This window comes from Chamaea fasciata, unplaced genomic scaffold (genome assembly GCF_029207755.1).
Source record: "Chamaea fasciata isolate MVZ Bird 193981 ecotype frontalis unplaced genomic scaffold, bChaFas1.0.hap1 SCAF_4, whole genome shotgun sequence".
Taxonomy (NCBI): Eukaryota; Metazoa; Chordata; class Aves; order Passeriformes; family Sylviidae; genus Chamaea; species Chamaea fasciata.
Genome location: NW_027094089.1, coordinates 39,169,955 through 39,192,835, shown reverse-complemented (window position 1 = coordinate 39,192,835; position 22,881 = coordinate 39,169,955). Strand labels below are relative to the sequence as shown.

Below are 22,881 nucleotides of genomic sequence, written 5' to 3'. Positions count from 1 at the left end.
GAAAACAGCCATGAAGTGGGATGGCTGCGATAAGACGTCAAAGTGAATAAAATGGAGAGCCATATTTGGGGTTTGCCATCTGCGCTGTTTTACAACTGTATTAACAGTATGGGATGATACTAGATAAAGAATGTATCTGGGAGACAGGGTACTGCAAGGCAAAATCAAGCTACAGTCATATCTTTTCAAGGACAGTTTTGCAAGAGATGCCTAACCTTGAGCAGTACAGCTGCTGAGAAGTCTGGGCTTTGAAATCCTTCCTCGGTTTAGGTGTTTGAGAAATCTCTGTTCTGGATATTGGTTGTCAATCAGTTTTGGAAGTCAGCTTGTAATGCTTGTGCTTTGAAGCTGATTTTTCTTTGAGGTAATGCTGAGTTAACACTGGACTCAGTGATCTTGGAGATGGTAATGATCTTATGTTTCTTCTTTAGGTCTGTCCAAATGTATTAATGGGGAAAGGGAAACTCACCACCACCACCTGCCCATCCAGATTACTTGGGTATTGACTCTGAGCTGTTCTGGGCTCAATGTTATCTTTCATGTATAGAATCCGGTTCCTTCCTCTCTGCTCCTAAGCTTCTTCCTTTCGCACAGCTTTAAATCTTAGTTTTACCTGAAGGAACCAAAGTTTTTTCAGAAAGTACATCAGTTCTCCATTGTTAGATTGACTGTGTGTGTTTTGAGGGCAGCTCACATCTTTGACAGGTCATGCTTGCTGTTAAATTTTCTGTCCTTACTTGTATGCCATATTGGACTAATTTGAGTTTATGTTGCATTCCCAGGAGTTGCCAGAAGCATACATGCTTTGCTGAATGCAGAAGCCCTTAGCTAGTGAAGCATCCTTCCCTTTCAGTTGCACATAAATTAGTTGCAATCCTGTAGAGTGATTTTTAGGGGACTCTCTGATTGTGTTTGTTTCTGGTTTTGGGGTTGTTTTCACCCAGCTGAAACAAAGACTTCAAGTTAAGTATCTCTCTGGTGTCTGCTTGGTGCTTGGGTTCTGCTGCTAAAGGGGAGACTTAGCTGTGGTCAAATGAAAGGGAAAGGAGTGCCGGCATCCAACAAGACACCAGCCTGTTGTGCTGTGCAGAGTTTAGCTGCTGCAGCTGCACATACTGGGGAGCAGTGTGGTACCTGCAAAATGCATGAGATCAAGAAGTCAACAGAACACATGCAGGCTGGTTGAATGAGACTGTCTTTCAGCTACATCAAGTACAGCATGCTTCTGTTGTTTGCTAGTGTGGCGGCTTTTGTGTTCATACATGTCATTGTTTTCATGTAAAGCTTTGAGAGGTTTCACAGAAAACTTGCATGTGCAGCATGAGTCATTCGGTCTGGATTCTTCACATGTTTTACAATGTGGTCACATAAAGATTTGAAATTTTTATTTGAAATACTTTTAATTTAAATGTGTTAATATTTTTGTTTATGACAAATATTTACACATCTTACATTGAAAAAAGAAAAGTTTATGGAATTCAGCCTTTATTTAAAACCTGGAAATTTTCGAAGAATGTTTTTGTGGTCAGCCTTGTATTTAATAGAAAATTTTTATCCAAGGAAAAATATGTTCCAGAAAACTTTAAACAAAGATTTCTTTAGGGTGACTTCTGCTACTATATCTGCACCTTCACAGATTTTCATGAATTTAACTAAAAGTTAATGTATAGATCAAGATACTTCATTCTGGTAATGTTCTTAAATTTTAGCTCTGCTAGTAGCAGTGAACTGTGAACAGAAACTCCATATCATGTCCTAACCCTGAAAAACAGGCTCTCCCTAGGCATGTGCTTTATAACAGTCATTTGACTTGTGAAAATTACTGTAATAGTATCTTCTTTCCCTGGATTTTAGAAGTAAAATAACTCAGTGTTAACCTCTTTGCTCACACTCCAGACTCCAGCATTAAGTCAATAAGCAGTAATTATGCAAAGGTTTTAAAGTCAGTATAAGCAAATAGAAATATGCTTTTAAGTGTGAGATTATGAAAAGCCATTAGAAGCTTATAGCCATTTTTATGCTGCTGAGACTTTTCTCTTGTGCATGGAGTGTTTTAGTGCTGCATTTGAATATGTGACATTTTAAACTAGATTATTTATTTTGTCTTTTCTTGTGGGCTTTCTTTTGTTGACAGTTGTCTTGTGGGTCTCCATACGTACAATAAATAGCTCTCACAACTGACAGAAATCTAGTAAGGTCCTGTGAGTTTTAATTATTGCTATTGCTGCTGTATGTATGGACAATTATTAAAGGATGTTCTCTTTTCTACAGGATGTTTTTAAAAAATATACATAGGCAGTAAACTGATACAAGAGTTGCTGATTGTGAAACAACTGTTTTTTCTTTCATTTAAGTGCTTGCGTGGGCATCAGTCCTGCATCCTCCTCTCTGCAGCTGTTCACAATCCATGTGTATCTAATGCTCCGAAGATGAAGCTGTGAGCCAAACTAAGGCCATAATTTGAGTTGTTTCCATTTTTATAACTGTAGTCAAGACCAGTTATATCCGTTTTTGTTTTTGAAATACCATGTTTGCCTTTCTCTGTTTTGTTCTAAATTGAGAAGTACTTCTCTCCTCTGGGTAGGATCTTCTGTCACTGGGATTAAGTGTAACCCTTGTTTTTACTTGTAAAAACACAGGGAAATTATCCTATTACACAGGAGAGAACAACTTGGTGGAAAGCAGCTCTGCAGAGAAAAGGCTGGGGAACTGGAGGACAGCAAGCTGCCCATGAGTCAGCAAAGTGCTCTTGTGGCAAAGAAGACTAGTGATGTCCTGGGCTGGATTAGGCAAAGTCTTGCCAACAGGTCAAGGGTTGTGATCCTTCCCACACCTGGAGAGGTGTGAAAGCTGGGGCTGTTCAGCCTGGAGAAGAGGAGGCTCAGTGGGAATCTCCTGCATCTCTATGCATAGCTGATGAGATGGAACAAAGATTATGGAGCTCGACCTTTCTCAGTAGTGCTTACTTCCAGGACAAGAGGCTGTGAGTAGAACTGAGAAAATAGGAAATTCCATCTGAACACAGAAGACAACCTTTTTTACTGTTATGATGGCCAAAAACTGGTGTAGGTTATCTGTAGAGATAATCAAAACTAATCAGATATTATATTCAACAACTTGCTGTACGTCATAATATCATAGAACGATCTGGGTTGGAAAGGATCTTATTGTTCCAGCTCCCTTGTTGTGACACCTGCTTGAGTGGGACATTAGATTTAGATGGTGTCAAGAGGTCCCTTCCAGTCTCAGTGTTTGTGTAAAAATGAGGACCAGTGATGGAGCAGAAAGAAAAAAGATATTTTCTCTTGGTAGTCAAGTACGTCTTGTCCACTGTCAGATGTGTGGTAGAGAATTTGTGGTTATGGTTCAGATCATGGTAGTGGTTTAGATATTATGTAGAGGAATTATTCTTATCTTCTGCTCATTTGGCAGGATTTTCTGCATGTTGGATTATTCAGTCAAAAATACACTATACATACAATGAAAAACAGATCATGATTATACTTGTGCATGGTAGAACTTATTAGAGCATATATGCAGAAATTATCATCCTTCTTTCACATATTTATGATAATATTCCTTCTCTTCCTGTTTGTTCTTTGATTTCTGTGCTTTCTTTAGAAAATTATTAATAATTTTTTTGGTTTTCAAAATTTTGGATTGGAAGTCTGGATTTTAACTGTAACTTTTTGTATAGCTGTAGATGGAATTGTTTCTATTGCAGCTTCTGTGCCAAAGAAGACAACTTAAATGTGGGTTTGCTAGTTTTTTGAGGGTTTTTTTGAGTCTTTCTTTACTTGGCCACATAACTTTTCTCCGTTTGTTCATCAGTTGAAAAAAGACAAATACACCTCTTGTTTTTATTAATATCATTTCAGGAGATTTGTGCTCTAAAGATGTTTTATGTTGAAACAGCTTCTATTTCACTTACAATACTCGCTAATTCCTAGTTGTCAGTGCCCTGTGTTGAACCCAGTTGAAAAGTTTTCTTTATATGAAATACCTGTGTGTAGCAATTTTTTTTTCTTAAAGTAGTTTTTTTTGTCAGAAGAATAACTATGATAATTTAGGTAAAAGCATAAGGAATGGGTTTGATTAATTTGTGTGCTGAGCAGGGAGTTAATTTTTAAAAAATCATTAGATTCTGTGTTTGTATGGAAAAAGAAATGACATTCAGAGTGCTTTCTAGAACTAAACACCCCTTATCTGTGGTTTTGTGATTAGTACAAAGCTAGAACAAAACACACTTCCTCTTAATAATTTATAAATTATTTTGTTCTTAGAGTGTCAAAGACAAAGTAGTCCCAGTCCTCTTCAGAGATTTACTAATAACTACATCAATTACTGGGGTTTTGGGGGTTAAAATCTGCCTTACGGGAAAATGTTATGATCAAACTAGTAATGACTAATAATGTAATTGAAGAATTTAGCTTGCACAGTAATGCTCTTTGCCATTTGCTCTTGTCCATTCACAGGGGATTATTTCCCTGAACCTCAGAAAATGGGAACATAATTTGTGCAATAGCTGATATGTATTTCTGCTTCAGATTCCAGGTAGGTAACTAGGGTACATCAGCTACATTTATTTGAAAGGCCGTGGTGTTCTTAGCATGTTTAGGAAGTCCTTGTTGCTGGATCTCCTGAAAAGCTGTCTGTAGCAGAACTGAAACTCTTGTCCCTCATAGTGTCCTTTTTTCCTCTGTTTTTTTTGTCCTGTCCTGCTTTTTTAATTCAGACCTTTTTGATACAAAGAAAGCTGAGTGAGCAGATTGTTGTTAAAAAGGATGCTTTAGGACATTAAGAATCTGATACTTGCTTTGTAGGATTGAATGCTTAAAGGAGGAATCTTATTTGTCTCTAAAGTAGTAGTGTCACCCATAGTAGTTTCTCTTGGAATACGGAATATTTTTGCCTGTATGAATAGGGACAGGGATAGTTCTTTTGTATGTTCAAAACCCATATCCAAAATCATGGAAACATGGATTGCAAGGGCATATGTGAAAGCAGGACATAATTTTGTCCCCTCCTTCTGCTTGTCCTTTTTTCATGCATTTATTACGCCTGCAATTTCTTGATTTCAGCTGGATTATAAATCTGAAAGTATTGTCTGATTTATGAATATTCTGCATTTATTAGCCAGGAGGAAATAAAATCATGCATCTGCAGTCTCTTAAGTGTTTCCATCCTCACTGTTCTGGGACAAATATTTTACATTTATTTGTGCTGCAGAATAATTTTGGAAATGCGTAGAGTGAATGTTGGCTTCAGATGTTTCTTCCTCGCCATGTTTCTTTGCTGTTCGGCATGTCTTGAGAGCTAAACTTTGTGGAAAAGTATGATGCACCGTGGAAGTTGGGCAACTTGCAGATCATACTTTGCACTCCAGCAAAACTTTTAATTGTTTCTACTATTACCACTGACATTTTCAATAGTTGCATATATTTTATTTCTGCATAACGAGGGTGGAATAAGGAGAGAGAAGACAAAGAATTTTGGGACCAGGTTAAAACACCTTGGGGCACTGAAGTCATGGTCAGTTTTGAAAGAGCAGAGGATCATTCCCAGCTTTAGTTTGTGACTGGGATTTGGTCTGTAAAAGGTTCCTTGAGTTGTGTTCCTGTACCCACTGAAGTTAACTTTGTTTTGGTGTTCCAGGTTAACCTGTTTGTTCTGCTGTCTGTGATCAGTGTTATGCTGAACGTGACTGGATTAATACTAGGATGTCAAGGCATTCAGTTTGTGTCCAGGGTACCCGGATGTGATTTGGTGAGCACACATACTGATTTACACTTATTTCTTCTCATTATGGCATATTACCTTGCTGTGCTGAGATCACAAAATGTCCTGATTTAGAGTTGCAAGTAATTTAAAAACTAGCATAATTGTAGTAATGTAAAATTATAAACTTGAAAAAAGCCTGAGTGTGGGTAACAGTGAGCTACCCATAAAATGTTCAGTCTGTTATGATCTGTGGGTGGGATTATTCTTTCTGTTTGGCTTACCTGGTGAGGACCATTGTGTCATACCTTACAGCAGAAGCTGTGAGGAAAAAAACTAAGATAGATCAAATCATGCTAACTTTTTGGAACAGTTCCACTTAAGGAAGATGCAATCTGTACAAGGCAGGGCAGAATGCAAAAGATTTTTCTCAAGTGGTTGTCATGAGAAATAGAAGAATCACTATTTATGAACTGGAAACTGTGCAGTAATTGTAATTTAAGAGTACAATACTGGGTCACTTGGTGATGAAGATGATTGAGTGTAAAAACTTGAAGGACTTTGTGGGTTAATGGAAAGATCTTTGAATATCTATTCTCATTCATTTATTCTTTCAGGAAAGCAACCGTTGGTTCCTTGACATGCCAGTAGGTGTATTGCAGTGACAGTCCAAGACTATAAACCCATGGCAATCTAGATTCACCCATTATCACTACCAAAGCCACTACCAAAGAGAATTAATAATGATATTCCAGATGAGATGGTCAAATGTTGCAGGAGTTTCTGAGATGTCTGTAGTTGGAATTATAGAGTACAGCAAAAAGACATTCCTGAAATCATTATTTTGTAGGGTGGCTTCTGTAGGTGGAAGAGTGTCAACATTGTGGCTCTAGAGTTTGAAAGCTAAAACCACAATTATTTCTAGATATAGGAACATTGAATTTCTACTTTGAAAGCTAAGATGATAAGATTAAATTGAAAGTAAGACTTACAAACAACAGTGGTATACAGATATGGCTGCTGGTGATTTGACTGGGTTGAAATAATAGTTGTGGGTTTCATTCCATCCATAGAAATGAAAGATACATTCTTGAACCATAGAAAATATGCACAGGTTATAAAGAGTGGTTTACACAATAGTCACAGAAATAATTTCTAGGCTATTATGCATTGGAAAGAGTATAGGTAGTCAAATTGCTTAGTAGTCAGTGCAGCTTTGTTCACAACTAAGTTGTATTTAAATGTTTTAATGCATTACCCATAATGCTTTCTCTCAGATAGGAAGTGTATAGTACAGCTTTGTAATGCAGGAATCATTGGCAAACCAAACTGTTCAATTATATGATCCTGTATTTCCAGTTTGCTTTGTGGTTATGGGTTTAGTTTAAGACATAGGGTCCATATTATGCAGGTAAAAATATTGCATAAAACAATTTAAAAAGTAGAGTTTTGTTTTTTAAATATGGGTATGGATGAAAACAAGACTTGTTTGTGCTGTGAAGAACTTCATTCCACTACATGCACGGAAGTAGAGGCTGTACTGAAGCTATATCATGTGAAGTCATGCAGTGCTGCTCACTTTCTTCTCAAGGTACTCTGCACACACATCCGTAGTACTGCTTTTATAATGTCCAAGCTTGTGCAGCAGTGCAGTGCTAAGTGATTGCTGTGTTTACTGGGAAAAGTTGCTGTTTTTCTGATCTTCCACACTGGTCAGAAACTCGTCAAGGTTCTCTAACATGCTTGGGGTGGGGGGCAGGTTTCATGTCTGGGTTTTGACCAGTACATTGCTGAGCCAATAACCAGTTCTTGCTCATTTTTGTGTTTAGTGCAACCAAAACTGCAGTTGAATTCAGACAAGATTACAGGGGTAAATAGGATCTAAATTTTAGCTAATGATTTGATGCCTTTGTTGGTCTTTTGCACTTCTCAGCCCTTCATGGCTTACTGACTGCTGAAATAAAACTCCCAACCATCTTCAAATATCAAAAAGCTTTGACATTTCTTTAAGGGTGATCATCTTGAATCTGGATTTCCCACAGAGAATTTATGAGGAAGGTTATAATTCTTGGATGAATAGATGGATAAATCACATCTGAGCTGTATTAAACCCTTCTGGATCTCTCTGTGAGGACAATAAATAGTGTAAAACAAGTTTTTGCAAATTAGTTCAGTCTTTGAGATTGTGCTGAAGACTTCATCCCATACATTTCTTAGAAACAACTGCCATGGTCATCCTTGTGTTTTCTCTATTTGTTTTATTATAATAATTATTATTATTTTGACATTTACTAATACCATTTTTAAATATTTTAATTTCAATAATCATCATGTTCTTCAGAAAGTTCTCTTGGCTCTTAGTGCCCTGAATCCTCTCACCGCTACAGTTTGCTTCATAGCAGCTGCCCTGCATTACTTACAGATACTTGCATCAAGAAGATCCTGCACAGTAAGTGAGCACAAGGCATTGCCATCCATAAAGAGTGGTACAAACAGTATTAATAGATTACAGTGTTCAGCAATATTTATAGCTCAGAAGGGTTTTAACAGAAGTTTTGTTTGATTAGGGTGAATGTGAGATTGAAGATGATCACAATTTGGATCCTGTTGATTTTGTCCCACCTGTCCCACGTCCCTCCTATTTTGCAACTTTTAATTCTTTTACTCCACGAACAAGTGTCAGGTAAAACAGTACACGCTCCTCCTTTCTTTTAGTGTATTTCGAAACACTGCCTGATCTTTTAAGACTGTTTTCTCTGGTGAAAAAGATTTGTGATTTTAGGGTGATTAAAAAAAAAGAAGAACCCATTAGTTTGGAGATAGCATAAATACAATGCGGGTAAGGGTGGTAAAATTTTGTGGGTTTGAGTTTAGATTCCCTAGGAACTATTTCTGAGTGAGAGAAATACTACTGCTTAACACAGCTGAGAACTTACATGATGATGTCAAGAGCAGATGAGAGCAGCAGTGGGCAGCCAGACACTTGGCATGCCAGAGACCCTGAATGATGTTCCCCCGTGGACCTTCCTCCCAGAGTCATTCTCCCTCTTGGATTGTTAGGGCTGACTGAAGAGTGTGTTTTGACTGCACTGCCTGGAAAAGTAATCCTTTACCCTGCAGGTGGTTACTTGCTCTTAAAAGTAACTTGCAGGTTGGCTTTAGTTTATGACTCAGGTGGGGCCCCATTATTCTGTTCTGAACACACAATATTTATACATAAAGTATTTTGGTGCTCAAGCAGACTGTATGGCTGTTGTTTAAAATTCCTTCATTTTGCATTGTGCAGGAATGTTTAATTTATTTCACTGTTTCATCAGGAATAGCATGCATGACTTTCAAGACTCTCTGTTCCTGGCAGAGGTAATTACAGATCCTGGGATTGCCTAGAAAATGATAACATGGCACAACAATAGGATTTAGAATGAACAGGTCCTCTGAAACACCAGAGACTGGAGCTGAATGCAAAATTTTACTAAAAACTCCTATGTAATTCTTGGTGCAAGCTGCTTATGAGAGCAGAATGGAATGTGTAGTGATCTCTTTGGAAGAATAATTATTTATCGAAACATGCTTTTCAGAGTTCCCCTGCTTTAAAATGGACCTGTTGTTTTTTGTCTAGCATGTCATTCTAGATGGTTATCTCTTTCCCAGATAGATTTTTTTTTTTTTTTTTTTTTGCAAAGGAGGTGCTGCTGAACAGTATGTAATGCTCCTGTGGTCTAAAACTGAGTAACTGCCTTGCCTATGACTGTGTTAAAACTTGTTGATAGTAATGTTTAAGTGATGATGACATATTTCTGAAGTCAGGCTACTTGTTTCAGAGTGCTCTGGGTAGTTATACACCAGTGCAGAAGTTAAAGCAACAGACAGGCTTTATTTCTGTTTTGGAAGATGAGTAATTATGACTCAGCCCAGGCTGGATCTGCATGAGTGGCTGAGATGAGATGTGGCCATTTCTCAGTCAGCCTCCTCACACTTCTTCCTCCCAGACTGTACTCTGAACTCCACTGCCCTGGCTTTCTGTGCTGAGCTCCCTGGTGCCTGCATCCCGAACCTTTGTGTGCAAGGAGGGTGTGACAGGAATCACATCCAGGGAGGTGAGCCCCATCTGCAAGCTCCAAGACAGATACATCCCCTGAAAAGGGAAACGCCACAGTCATCAAAAGTTGTGCCAAAGACATGTTTGGAATGGGTAGGCCTTCTCTGCCACTCTTTAAATTGAAAAGTCAGAGGCCCAGCCATCAAAGCCAGTTGGTTTGCCTGCTTGTTCATGGGAAAATTGTACATTTGTCTTATTTAATGGCAAAAAACAAACTAACACTACAAGTGTCTGGTCAATTCCTACCTTTACTCTTGTTGTTTCATACCTTAAAAAATACTAATTACATTATTTTTCAGGATTGGCACAACATAAACTGAGAGTTGAGTTTCCAGGTGAAAAACAAAATGTGAAGTTTGCCAGGAGTTGGACTTTGATCCTTGTGGGTCCCTTCCAACTCAGGATATTCTATGGTTCTGTGAAAATGTCACGAGACACATAAATTTAAGGGAAGAGGTGATACATGCTGGGCAGCAAGGCCTAGAAATCTACCTCAGTTCAAAGTACTGTTTGGGTACATCCTGGAAATGACTTTTACTATTAAGGGACTCAAGGGAATGCTTTTCTAGTTGCATGTTCTGTAATAAGTTTTAACATAATTGTTGGATGTAGCATTAATTTTCAAGGTGAGACTGAGCTGGGTGGGCCAGATCAGGCATGTTTAAAGACAGAACTAAAATTCAAACTGCATATAACTTTGTGGCTTATATTGAATGTAAATTCAGCACGAACATACTAGGAAAATGTGAGGAAGTAATGTCAATGGAGGATCTGTCTCCATCATACTCCAAAATTATTCTGAAGCCCTTTTGGAACAGATGAAGTAGATTGTAATTAAAAACTATTTTAACGTATTTTATCTCCCTGTTTTAAGGACTAAAAAAGACAATGTCCAGCTGTCAAAATATCTGCTTTTCTTTACTCAGATTTCTCCATGCGTTGCCTCCATTGCCTTCACAGGAGCCTTTCATAAGAGGGCTTCCAGGTTCTCATTTTGAAAATTTTGTTCTTTTCCTGTCTGTGCAAACAGTCTTCCATAGGCATTTCTGTAATTCTTTCCTTTCCTCTGAGCTTGCAAGAAAAAAAAATTCCATCATCTTTATTCCTTTCAGCTAGTGTCCAGAGAAACCCTAAATTCTGGGAGGAAGAACTTTGTAGAGAGTAGCATCCACTAGTGATAGTGGATGAATCCTGACCAAAATCCAGAGACCAAAATGTGGCTTTCTGTGTGTTGCTCAGCACCAAATCAGCAACTTAAAAAAAAAAAAAAAAAAAAAGGCAACAAGCAGGAAGAATGCTTGAGATGCTTTGAGCCACAGACTTACCTTGGGATTGTGTGGGGAAGGTCTTGCCAGCTTTGCTGTTGACCACTACACTTTGTTACAGTTTTACGGGGCCAATGTAAATGTATATTGTCTTGGTTTAGATAGACAGGTATTTGCCAGGGAAGATTGGAGTCTCCCTTGGAATGTAAGCTCCTCTCTCTCCTTTTCTGAATTAATATATATTTGTAATTAAAAGGCTGTCAGGCAAAGATTTTGGGAATAGGTATAGGGATATTAAAATACAAATGTGTAGTACAGAAGAATAAGCAAGCAAACAAACAAACAAGAAATCCTAGAAAACCCTCACAGAGTCAGAAATACAACTTGACACCCTGTTGGTCAGGGTGTTGGAAGCAGTCCAGAGTAAGTCCTCCTGGAGTGGCAGATGTGGTTCTGTTGGAGTAGAGATGGTTCCATCGAAAAAAGGGTCCAGTAATGGTGAGGTGGGTCCGGTCTTCCTCCAGGAATCTGGGGGAAAACTGGATGACTGGTGACACTTGTGGCTCTTTTTATCTAGGTGAAGATGGTTTGGCTTCTCCTGCCTGGGTAGAGCGTCTTCAAATGGTATGATGTAATGTGTCATGTCATTGGTGAGCTTTAATGGTCCATTAGCAGAAGATATCCCCATGGGGGTAGTGGAACAATGAACAGAGATAAGTAACACTGCACCATCATCTGATTTCAACAGATGGAATAGAATAACATTTTTTTTGGTTACAAAACCCAAGACATATATCAAAATTAAGGTTTATCCAGGCACTGTGCTGTTTTCTTCCTTCTCAAAGCTACCTTCTAAGAGAAAGATGTTACAGCAAAAGGTCTTTGGGATTTCTGCTGTGTTAAAGGTTTCAGAGAGCTCTTTGGAAGCTGGGGAGTAAGGTTAGCCATGAGGTGCCTTTGCCCCATACGAGCCTTTGTGAACTGACAACCATAATATTCTTGCATGATCACAAAAACAGTCTTTGGTTTGAATTTGGCTTTTTCTCTGCAGTTATATATGAACATAAGGCACCAGGTGAGAAGTATCTTGAATTTAGGTTATAGTTAAGAACTCAGTGGTTCACAAAACTCAGAGCTCAGCTGTCACATTTTGAGTGACAACCTGTACTTTAATCTTTTGTAACTAAACTGAATCTCTGAAGTAAGACTGGAATGGTTTCCTAGGCCTAGTACTGTGCAAAGATCTTTGAACACTGGGGAACACAGTGGAGAGGTACATCCTAAGGAGCTAAACTGGGAATTACTCTTGCCATCTTCTGGGACAGTGTCTTGCAGATCTTGGCAAGTCCAGTATCTGTGACTTACATCCCAAAATCTGAGCTGGCAGAGGAAAGCCAGTGGAGTTTGGTAGCAGGTGACATTTTTCTGCAGCAGGAAAGCCATACTGACAGATTTGCTCTGTGTTATTTATTGCAGCATTCCTGTCTCTCATGTGATTTCACTGTCGTATATTCATGGAACGCGGATCAGAGCGGTTGAGGTGTTCTGCCATCTGGACCCACCTCCACCTTACGAAACTGTGTGCAGCTTAAAAAGCTCTGAGCAGGTATGGGCCACAGAAGTTTAACCTCTGATTTGTTGTTCCCACTCTAAGGGAGAGGTTGCACTTAAGCATGGTAAATGTAAGTCAGGAGGATACATTTGATTACAAATGTAAATTTCACCAGAGCTTTTAATTACTCACTAACCTCTAGAACTGAAAAGTTTTCTCCAGTTGGAAAACTGCCTGGGCATGGGAGAAGGAGCAAAAAGCAATGTGGAGCACACCTGTTGCTGATTATTCTAAAAGACCTCCTTGCTTTACTTCACTTAAGTACCTGCACTCCTCCTGTGAAGGACTAGGTAAAGGTTTTGGCATCATTGGTCATCCCTTTTCACTGGTGTTTTCAAAAGGCAGGTGCTTTCCCACAGAAAATTCTGGATAGGATAAAATTGACTGACCTGGATCATGAACATGAATGTTAGACGTTCACTGGCCTTGATTCTGCCATGCAATTAAATTCACATCACATGGTCTCTGTGCAATTAAGAACAAGTATTCCATTTCTAAGGTGGGTGTTGCAATTCTTACGAAATGCCAGAGAAAAATGGTAATCTGTGATTTTTCAACTCTAGCATTTTATTCCAGGGAAGTGCAATTCAAATAAATGGCATGGAAGATGTTGGTTCAGGGGTAGTAAGTGACAGGCAGTCCTCTCAAGGTAAAAAGTAATTTTAAAGTTTGTTCTAGAATGTTCTCTCCAAAACGTAAAACTTAATGCAGCAGCAGCATTATTAGTTTTTTGAAAGACAGCCACGATACTGCAAACCAGAAATAGAGAATCATGATTGTTTTGGGCAGTGGGAACAAGGATTAATATTTAAAATGTTTAAAAGCGCAAGTTGTTTTCCTACAAGATACAAAAAGAAGGACATGTTTCCTCTTTAGCAACCTAAAAGTTAGTTTTGACACTATATCCATATGTTGCAACAAATGATGTCCAGCTCCAGTGCTTCCATTTGCGAAGTGTACATGATGGTGCCTGTTAACATTTTGTGGCTGGTAAAAATAGGAAAAGGATAGAATAATGTGGTACTGTGTGGAGCTAAACTGGGAATTACTCCATTATCCTGCCTGAACTGGAAGAATTGCTAAATAGTTTCTGCATCCTGGTACAGGAAGTAGCTAAACTGTCTTAGTGACCACATCTCTAAGATGCTTTGCAGCTTTGCCCTGCACTGTTTTAGAAAACCAGGCCTATGGCTCCAAGTTATTTTTAGCCTAATGTTTGTTGCAATGTGTGCTTGTGGCTAAACAGTATTAACTTCCAGGTTTTCCACTACAGCCTATGAAAATGTGTTCCAATTTTCATTTGAACTTGGCCATTATGGCAAGATTGTCTCATCTGCAGTATTCACAACACAGTAAAGACTGGGGCGGGGGGAAGCCCCAAATCTTTTATTTGATTGTGGCCTGTCTTCTGCCAACTTACTTACCAAACAATAAAAAAACCTCGAGTTTTGAACTGAAATCGTTCCTATTATGTGGAGTCAGGAAAAAAAAAAGATTTTGCATAAAATCATACTTAAGCCAAATGTGAGCTTTGTCAAAGTTCCCTTAAACTCTGACAATCTGCCTGAAACATCTGAAAACAAGTACCTGGATGCTTCTGATCTCTTGCCAGCTGTGATAACCAGAATGAAACCTTTTGCTACAGTTTCCCTGGATTTCTTTCCCAAAGCTTTCTCATGGTAAAACTTCTGTTGCTTTTCTGAGCTTCCTGAGCTCAAACTAAAAGAGTTTATCAAATACAAGGGTACATGGTGACTTACTTAAAACTATACGGACTGGAAACAGGAAAAAAATAGTATAGAAAATGCACCTGCAGTGAAGGACAGTCAGGAAAGTCTCTTTTTTTTTTTTTTCTTTTTTTTCTTTTTTTTTGTTTGTTTGTTTTGTTTTGTTTTGTTTTGTTTTAAAAAGAGGCTCTGATAAGACATTGTTTGAGGCATTTGTATTTAGAAATTTCCTGTGTAAGAATTGGAGTTACCTGAGCAGGTATGGCAAAGTGTACCCTCCTCTCCATCATCTTAACTGGTTTGCTCAGTTTTTTTTTTTAATAAGGACATCTGTAAAGAGATGTTTAATTATCAGCCTGCCTGTTAAATTCTGATAAAAAAAGAAAGTAAACCTCTTAAGAAAGAAAATTAACACTGCTGCTTCTTCTAGATGCCAAGGCTTCCTAGAATTTAAGAGAAAGAAATACTCTGAACAGTATCTCTTCCTTTATTTAAATTTGGAGATGTGTACTACCTCTGGCTGGAATTGAGTTAATTCCTTTTACAGCAGCCTGTGGTGCTGGTTTGGAATTCTGACCTGGGAGGAGTACGGTTCAAGTGTTGTCATTGTTCAGGGACTGGCTGGGCATCAGCCAGCTAGTAGTGAGTGACTGTGTTTGCATCACTTGTTTTCCTTTGAGTTTGTTGGGGTTTTTTTCTCCCCATATCACTCCAGCTGTCCTTATCCCAGCCCATGAGCTCTGCCACTTTTGTCCTTCAGTTCTTCTCCCCATATCGCTGGGGAAGAGTGAGAGTGACTGTGAGGGACTGAGCTGCCTGCTGGGGTTAAACTGCCGCAGGAGGGAAATACAAAGTGGGGGCTTATGTTAGAATTATGTTGGAAGGCAGAGGAAGTCTATGGGCTGTCTCAGCTGGTGCAGTGTAGCAGTCTGTAAATAAAACCTGAACTTTCAGTTTATGCTGGCAGGCTGTCATGCCAGGGTATTTGTGTATGATGCTGTGATTCCCTTGGCATCATCAGGGCTGATAAACTGAGCATAGCTCCCAGTGGAAGTTAAAGCTGAGCACTACTCTGCCAGCAGAGTAAGGGGAATCCTGACTCCTGGCTCCAGGAGGAGCTCTAAACTTCTCTATGCCAGCTAAAATTGTTTTGCTGACTTCATAATCATTCCTGTCAAGCAGAATGGGATTTCCCCTGCTGGAGGTAGTAGGCAGGCATGCAGCCTTTTACTGGTGGCAGGAAGTGCTTGGTAGCTGCTCTGTATCATCACAAACTAGTTATATGCATTTCCAGTACACACCACCATATGACAATTATCTCTCTGAAACATTAACATTATTAAGGATTATCTTAAGATCATGAAATCTGTTAATTAATCTGTTCAGAATTAAAAAAAAAATACCAAACAAACAATTTCTCCAAAGTAACTGCAGCAATGTACCTCCAGGACTTACTGCTAATACAGCTCCACTGGTGTTGAAAAGTTTATATTGGTGATGGATTCTGTAATCCTGCATGTTTCTTGGTCTGCCTTATTTTGTTGCTGGGCCTTACCTTCTGATTTGCTAGGCTGGCACCTGTTTTATATAGGTTGTGTCACTCTTCTCTTTAGAAATTCTGAGTTGCATTTGTGTAGGTGATAAGGTGCTGTGTTCAACAAGTACATATCAACCAAGCCTAAATTTTCTTGACTGCTCCTGCCACAAGTGCATACTTGTTAGAGTGACACCACAGATTTTTGCCATGTTCCGAATAAAAGACTGTTTACATGAACTTGGTTTTGTATTGGGTTTGCATGGCCAGGTTTTGGTAGTGGCGGGTAAGCTGCTGGAAGGTTTGAAGCTTCCTCTATGCCTGCAGAGCTTCAAAGATGGACCTGCTGCTGGAGTAGGCTGGACCAGTTAGAAATTATGGTAACACCTCTGTGACAACATATTTAAGAAGGAAAAAAAAGTTACTTTGCGGGTGTATTGGCACTCAGAGAAGAGTGTAGTGAGAACATGTGAGAGGAGCAGCCCTGCAAACACCAGGATCAGTGGAGAAAGAGGGGCAGGAGGTGCTCCAGGTGCTGGAGCAGAGTGTCTCCTGCTGCCTGTGGTGCAGCAGATGGAGAGGCAGCTGTGCCCCTGTAGCCTTTGGAGGTCCATGGGGACGCAGAGATCCACCTGTAGCTCATGGAGAACCTTTGCTGGAGCAGATGGGTGTGTGCAAAAAGGCTGTGAACCCCTGTGAGGCCTGTGCTGGAACAGGCTCCTGGCAGGGACCTACAGACCCATGGCGAGAGGAGTCCGTGCTGGAGCGGGTTTCCTGGTAGGACTTGGGAGCCTTAGGGGAACCCACGCTGGAACAGGCTGGGCGTGAAGGACTGACCCCATGGAAGAGTGACCCACACTACAGCATTTTATGTAGAACTGCTGTCTTTGGAATGGACTCAAGCTGGAGAAATTCCTGAAGAACTGTCTCCTGTGGGAAGGACCCCACACTGCAGCAGAGGAAGGACTCCTCTCCCTGAGCAGCAGCAGAAATGTGTCATGAACTGACCATAACCTGTGTTCCCTGCATGGCTGCAGGGCAGAAGATAAAGTCTGGGGGAAGGTTGGGGGAGGGTGTTTTACTGCTCATTATCCTGCTCGTTTTTGGATGAAGTCAGCCAATACCCCAAGCTGAGTCTGTTTTGCCCGTGATAGTAATTGATGAGTGATCTCTCCCTGTCCTTATTTCAAGTCATGAGCTTTTCATTATATTTTCTCCCTTATCCAGTTGCAGATGGGAGTGGCTGTGGTGGGTACCTGGCATCTAGCCAGGTACAAATTTTTTAACTCCTGATCAAGAAAATTGTTTTGTATAATATGCCAGGTGCCACTAGATGGTGGTACAGAGCCAGGCTTAGTGAGAAATGTACACAGCTTCATCCTGTCCTGTTCATTAATTTGCAGTATGTAGTTTCACTCTTAGGAAAAGGCAGAGTGGGAAGGATGTAACATATCACAAGGATCCAGGAAAATATTTAGGTAAAGATTTTAATTCCTGTTTAGGGACTGGTGACTGATTTATAAGATAACTAATTGCAAAAGTTGTCTGACTCCTCTGACCATATGCTGTCATGGTACAGCTGATTATAAGCAGGAGGATTTGGGGCTCTCTGAGATTTGGTTTTTGGCAATAAAGCTGTAGCTTCCTTCTCTCTGAGCAGGTAGTTTAAGGTGATTTTTGTAGTAGGGTTTACTAGACTGGAGTCTTTTGCTACTTCAGTTGTATAAGACTGAACAGGTTTTTGCAAACATTTTAACAGACTAATATTACTGTTCAGTAAGCGTGGGTCTGAGCACACATACATACATACACCTCTAGACCTTTGTGTCCAGTTATTACAGATTTGCAGGTGGGATGGGGGAAAAAAACCCCAGTCTAATAGAACCCCAGGCTTCTACAGATTACTACTTTTTTGTTTCTAGTAATTCAGATGAAGAAATTCAGGAGCCTTCCAGCAGAGCGAGCCTTTCCCCTTCAAATGCAAGCTGTGTGCCTGCAGGAGCGAACAGGAGAACCTTTGATCCCTTGCAGAAACATTCTAAAAGTGACCCTGTGCTCCTGCGCTGCCAGCTGCCTGAAGGTGACTCCGTTTTCTCTGTCAGTGATTGTGTAACGGTTCTTTAAAAGAAAGCTTTTCAAAAGCTTGGTACACTGAACCTAGTACCTGCAGAAATCAGCTATTGTTTCCCAACAGAGCACCAACATAACAGGAGTTTGTGCTTTGCCAAACCTTCTCCACCCAACTCCTTAGTCTTGCTGCTCTTGAGGTTTTCATATCTAGGAACAGGGTCTGTAGAACAGCCTGGGTATGAGGGAGGTGTAGTGGAAAATGAGGAGGGAGAACACACAGGATTCCTCAGTGCCCTGACATCTAAGGTCTTTTAAGTGCTGTTGTCAATGGAAGCAATTTAAAGCAAAATTGGCTTGGGGATTTGGTATTAGCCTATAAATTTGCTCCCCTTTTCTCAATCCTCATATCATCAAAAAAAAAAGCCTCAAAACTCAACACAACTCATGGTGAAGAGTAGATGAAACTGCTTTGGTGTCAGTGATCCTATTCTGTTGCACTGGGAAAACTGCTAATGTGACTACACAGTCCATGATACTGCTGACAATTTTGAAAAATGCACCAGTCAGGGGTCTTGCAGTTTTTACTAGAGGATATTGGAATCCCCACAGTAGCTGCTGACACTAAAAATGGGGCCAATGGGGCATGTTAGTAACAGCCGTTTATTCTGGATATTGGGAGCATGCCTATCTGGATTACATTTGCTGTTTTTGTGGAATGTTTTCAGGGCTCTGCTGTATCATGTGCTTTGTCTTGTCTTCCTATCAACTTCCACCACAGCAGCCCAGAGAATCTGATGCTGGAGCAATAGTTACATGACACAGAGCCTATTTATAACTGTGAAAGCAGAGTGTTTCTGCTGTGCAGAGACTCCATGTCAGATGCATTTGGAAGCTTTAGCTCAATGTTACTGAGGTTAGGTCTGTTCAGCAGTTAGATCTGAGTTAGTCACAAGTGCTAGAGAAAAGGAACTCACTGAAGCAATGGAATTTACTTCGGGTTGGTGCTCTTCTTGCTGAGAGGTTTTGCATCTCCTTCTGATATTTTTTGGTCTGAAGCCAACATTAAAGTGCTTCTTGAACAATCTGTAGTTGTGGTTTTGGTGGGGTTTTTTGTTGTTGTTTTTTCTTCCTTTTAATGGGGTCAAAATTTGGTAACTTGTTTACACCGAAGGCAGTGAATTTTTATTTTGACCAAAGGCAGTGAAATTGATTCTGTATGGTCCTTTGTTTATTCCCTGCAAGAAAACTGTGAACATTTTGGTGTGGGTTTGTTTGGTTTTTTTTCTTTTCATTGAATTTCTACTTTGTAGTATTACTAGTTTCCAGCTAGACAAGTAGTTATTTTCAGGTACAACTTGTCCTCTTGACTGCTAATAACTAAAAGTTACCAAGAGTTTAGGAGAGATCATAAAAGCCTTCTACCTTTATATTTACGTTAACATTCAACATTCATTTCAGGTCTCCTCAGATCAGAAACAAGAGAAAGGACCAATGTACACAAAATGACAAAGAGCTTTCCAAAGGGCAAGAGTCCCTCCAGACCCTTTGACACGTAATATGCACTCAATCATAGCTATGTATTACTATTTTACAGGCATTTTGTGTAAATCCAAGTGTGACTACTCTGACCATGCCAGACTATTAGGTTTTTCAAGGTTAAACTATGCACTCTATCCTCATTGAATCAGGAGGAGAATCTCTGGGAATACCGTGAACTATGTGGATTGTTTGCTTTGTTTCTTGTCTTCAGGGACAGTGCTCAACTGTGAAAATTCAACACTCAATGACATAAATCCACTGAACGCTGTCACCTTGAGGAAGAGTTCAAGAGCAACAGCTTTGAGGGGAAGACCCCAATCTCTGATAGACTATAAGTCTTATATGGACACTAAACAGCGTGTGGTGTGGATCCTTGAGCAGTCCTCCTGCAGCATGAGCACAGACATACATGACTTGGTGGAAACTATCAAGTCTATTTTAAAATCAGATGAGAAACATATGGCAGAAGCTGTCACCAGTGCCACTTTCCATGAGCAGGTAGTTTTATTACTTGTATTTATCAGGTGATGTGGAAAACCACTGCCCCTGGTTTGGAAGTACAGGTTTGCATTTGTCAGTCTGTGTGTCAGTTTTTGGACCAAATTGGCTTCCCTCAGCACTTTAGTTTCATGTAGGGAGTGTGCGGGAGGCTGTGACATTTCTTGCTTTATCAGCCACAAGCCAGAGCATGTATTTAAAAACTGAGTCAGTCTTCTGTTGAGGAATCATGAACTGCAAATAACACGACAGCATTTTACAGTGAGGGCAGGGGAGAGGAAGGTGATGTTATAAATATGCATTTGCTATTGCAAACCAGAAGGAATGGAGGCTGACAAGGAAATTTTTATGTAAACCCACTAGAAGCAGCTTTTTTGTGATTGGCTCCCAGGATAAAAATAAGACCTACTACTAAAGAATAAAAAGCAGAAAATAGAAAATATGTGTTTACCTTAATGGAATGAATATCTGGAAGTTTTAGATACCACAGACTTCATCAAACAAATGTTTTTGTAACTTAAGAGACCATTTGGGTAGAATTGATTCATGCATAGCACAAGTGATTTGCTATGACAACTGGTTTTGGTTTGGGTTCTCATGCAGAACACATCAGCATCTTTTAGACTCTGCAAATAAAGTGGGATTTCCCACTGCAGCCTTCAGGCAGCAAAGGCCTTGACAAATTTGACAGAAACAGGAGAGAAGAAGGCTCTATATGAGAATTTATTTTTATCACACAGGCTTGAAGGTTATTACAGTTCGTTGACTTCTGCAAGGAACAACATTTAGGTTCCTTCTAAACAATACCACACATGCTGTAGGTTGGAGTGAGAGAATCCTGTGCACCTTTGAGAGGGATACCTAACCAACCTAACAAAAACCTCACAAAAATCAAGAAAATAAAAAATTACCCCACTCATTTTCCCAACTGGGACTTCCTTTCCCATGCTTCCTTGGCAAATGCTGGGGTTTTATAGCTTTTTAAATTATTCTTTAAACAAAACAGATAACACTATAACTAGCTTCTTTCCAGTTGGGTAAAAAACTATTTTAATGGAACAAGAGCCTGAAAACAAAACTGGTTTAAACTTTTCTTTTTAAAGGTGATGACACCTGCCCAGCAAGCCGCATCATTGAGAGTCCATGTATCGCCTTTCAGACTGCATCCTGAATTGCTGTACCTGGAGAGCTGTGGTGACCTGAGTACTTTCACCATAGAGGGAGAACAGCAAGCAGAGAGGAGAATACAAAGAGCAAAATGTGAATGGCCTCACAGTCTTATTGGTGTTGTCAAGGAAACTGTACTTTGAGCTGGATTTTTGGTTACTCCTTAGCAGAGCACTTACCTCAAACATACACATACTGCAGAGGAAAATCATCTCTGGCATGTGGGTGGATGGGTTTCTCAATAATCACCTTCTTTTTTAATACTTTTATGCACAGACTCTAAAGGGGAAGATCATTCTATCAAGAGTATTAAGCAGACTGAAAGCTGACCTTTATTGGGCTCTCAGCTGCAGCTCATCTGTTTGTGACAGAATAGTGCCCTGCATCTCTGTGAAGTTTGGTAACTTATAGTTGTGGGGTATGATGATACACCATCCTTGAGGAAGGAACTGTCAAAAGCAGTATTGAAGAACTCGGCAAGTTTTTGGTTTAAATTAAAATCTCCTGTCACAAAATGGAGACCTTCAGATACAAAGTAAGTTAGAAAAAAAAATGGTGTACAGAATTCTAAAATAATTCTTTATAAAAGAAGGTTGTTGATGTGCAAACTGGACCAAAAATAAAAGCTATCTTGAAGAAGTGCTCTTTTGGCTCAGTGAACAACTCATTTAATGGCAGAACATTATTTTTGTCTTAATGATGGAACAACATCCAAACCCAAAAGCACAAGTGTTTTGCAACAGGTGATGCTGGCTTGCTACTGTCCCAGGAATAAAGACACTCTGTATAGTCTCATTTAAAATGCTGTTTATTACAGTAGGTGCTATGAACAAAGAAGCTAGTATAGCTAATTTTATATTCCTTCAGGTGCTGGGAACCCCCAATTATGCAGCATCAAGCAGGGCACAAGTTATGCAGATCCTATCCATTTTATGCCACTTAAGTCATTTGAAGTAATAAATTTTTCTTAAGAGAACAACTCTATTCATCACTTTGGCTGTCAAACAAAAGGACTGTTCATGTGGGACCTTACTGCTGCACGAAAGCAGGGACACACATGTACTGCTGGATGGTGTTTACCATTTTGTGTACCAATGGGGCTGCCTGCAGGCTCCCTTCTTATAATCAACCATCTAAATTTATTCTGTGGCCAAAGGATTTTCCTGGAGGTCCATCTGTAGGAGCAGCACAAAGAACAGCACAGGCCTGGCCCTACTCAGGTAAGAGGCACATGGAGCACAAACTCTTCATATACCATGATTTTAGGTCAGGATTGTTCCATATGCTTCTGCACTGAACATTTATTTAAATTACAGTCCCAGCCCTGACACTGACACAGTCAATCCACATAGGTCACCAGCATCACCTCTTCAGCGTGCAAGACACTACAGGGTGCTGGAACTGAGAGGGAGGGGTCTGCCTGTGTGTGGATGGATCCAAACCACCAAAACACTGAAGGAGAGGGCAAGAAACGTACCCCTGTCAATACAGCAGATCTGCAAAATTTTTGTCTGTACTGCTAAAATAAAGGGCTTATGTTTATCCAACAAAATGCAGAAAATTTTGTAACACAGAAATTGGTATGTACAGCTAATGGTAAGAATAAGTAGCTGGATGGAGAGTGGCATACAGGGAAACGCAGAAAGCAAGCT

The 22,881-nt window shown here is 39.8% G+C and overlaps 1 protein-coding gene across 1 annotated transcript in view; it reads left to right on the top strand.

Annotated features, from left to right (window-relative positions):
- ENTREP1 (endosomal transmembrane epsin interactor 1) overlaps positions 1 to 22,725 on the top strand; it is a 32,270-nt gene extending 9,545 nt beyond the window's left edge. Inside the window, 9 exon segments of the mRNA XM_066182500.1 lie at positions 5,656 to 5,766; positions 7,166 to 7,309; positions 8,060 to 8,167; positions 8,286 to 8,401; positions 12,559 to 12,688; positions 13,271 to 13,343; positions 17,886 to 18,035; positions 19,776 to 20,062; positions 21,166 to 22,725. Of these exon segments, the coding sequence (XP_066038597.1) occupies positions 5,656 to 5,766; positions 7,166 to 7,309; positions 8,060 to 8,167; positions 8,286 to 8,401; positions 12,559 to 12,688; positions 13,271 to 13,343; positions 17,886 to 18,035; positions 19,776 to 20,062; positions 21,166 to 21,372 (1,326 nt within the window). The 3' untranslated portion in view covers positions 21,373 to 22,725.
- Positions 22,726 to 22,881: the final 156 nt, after the last annotated feature.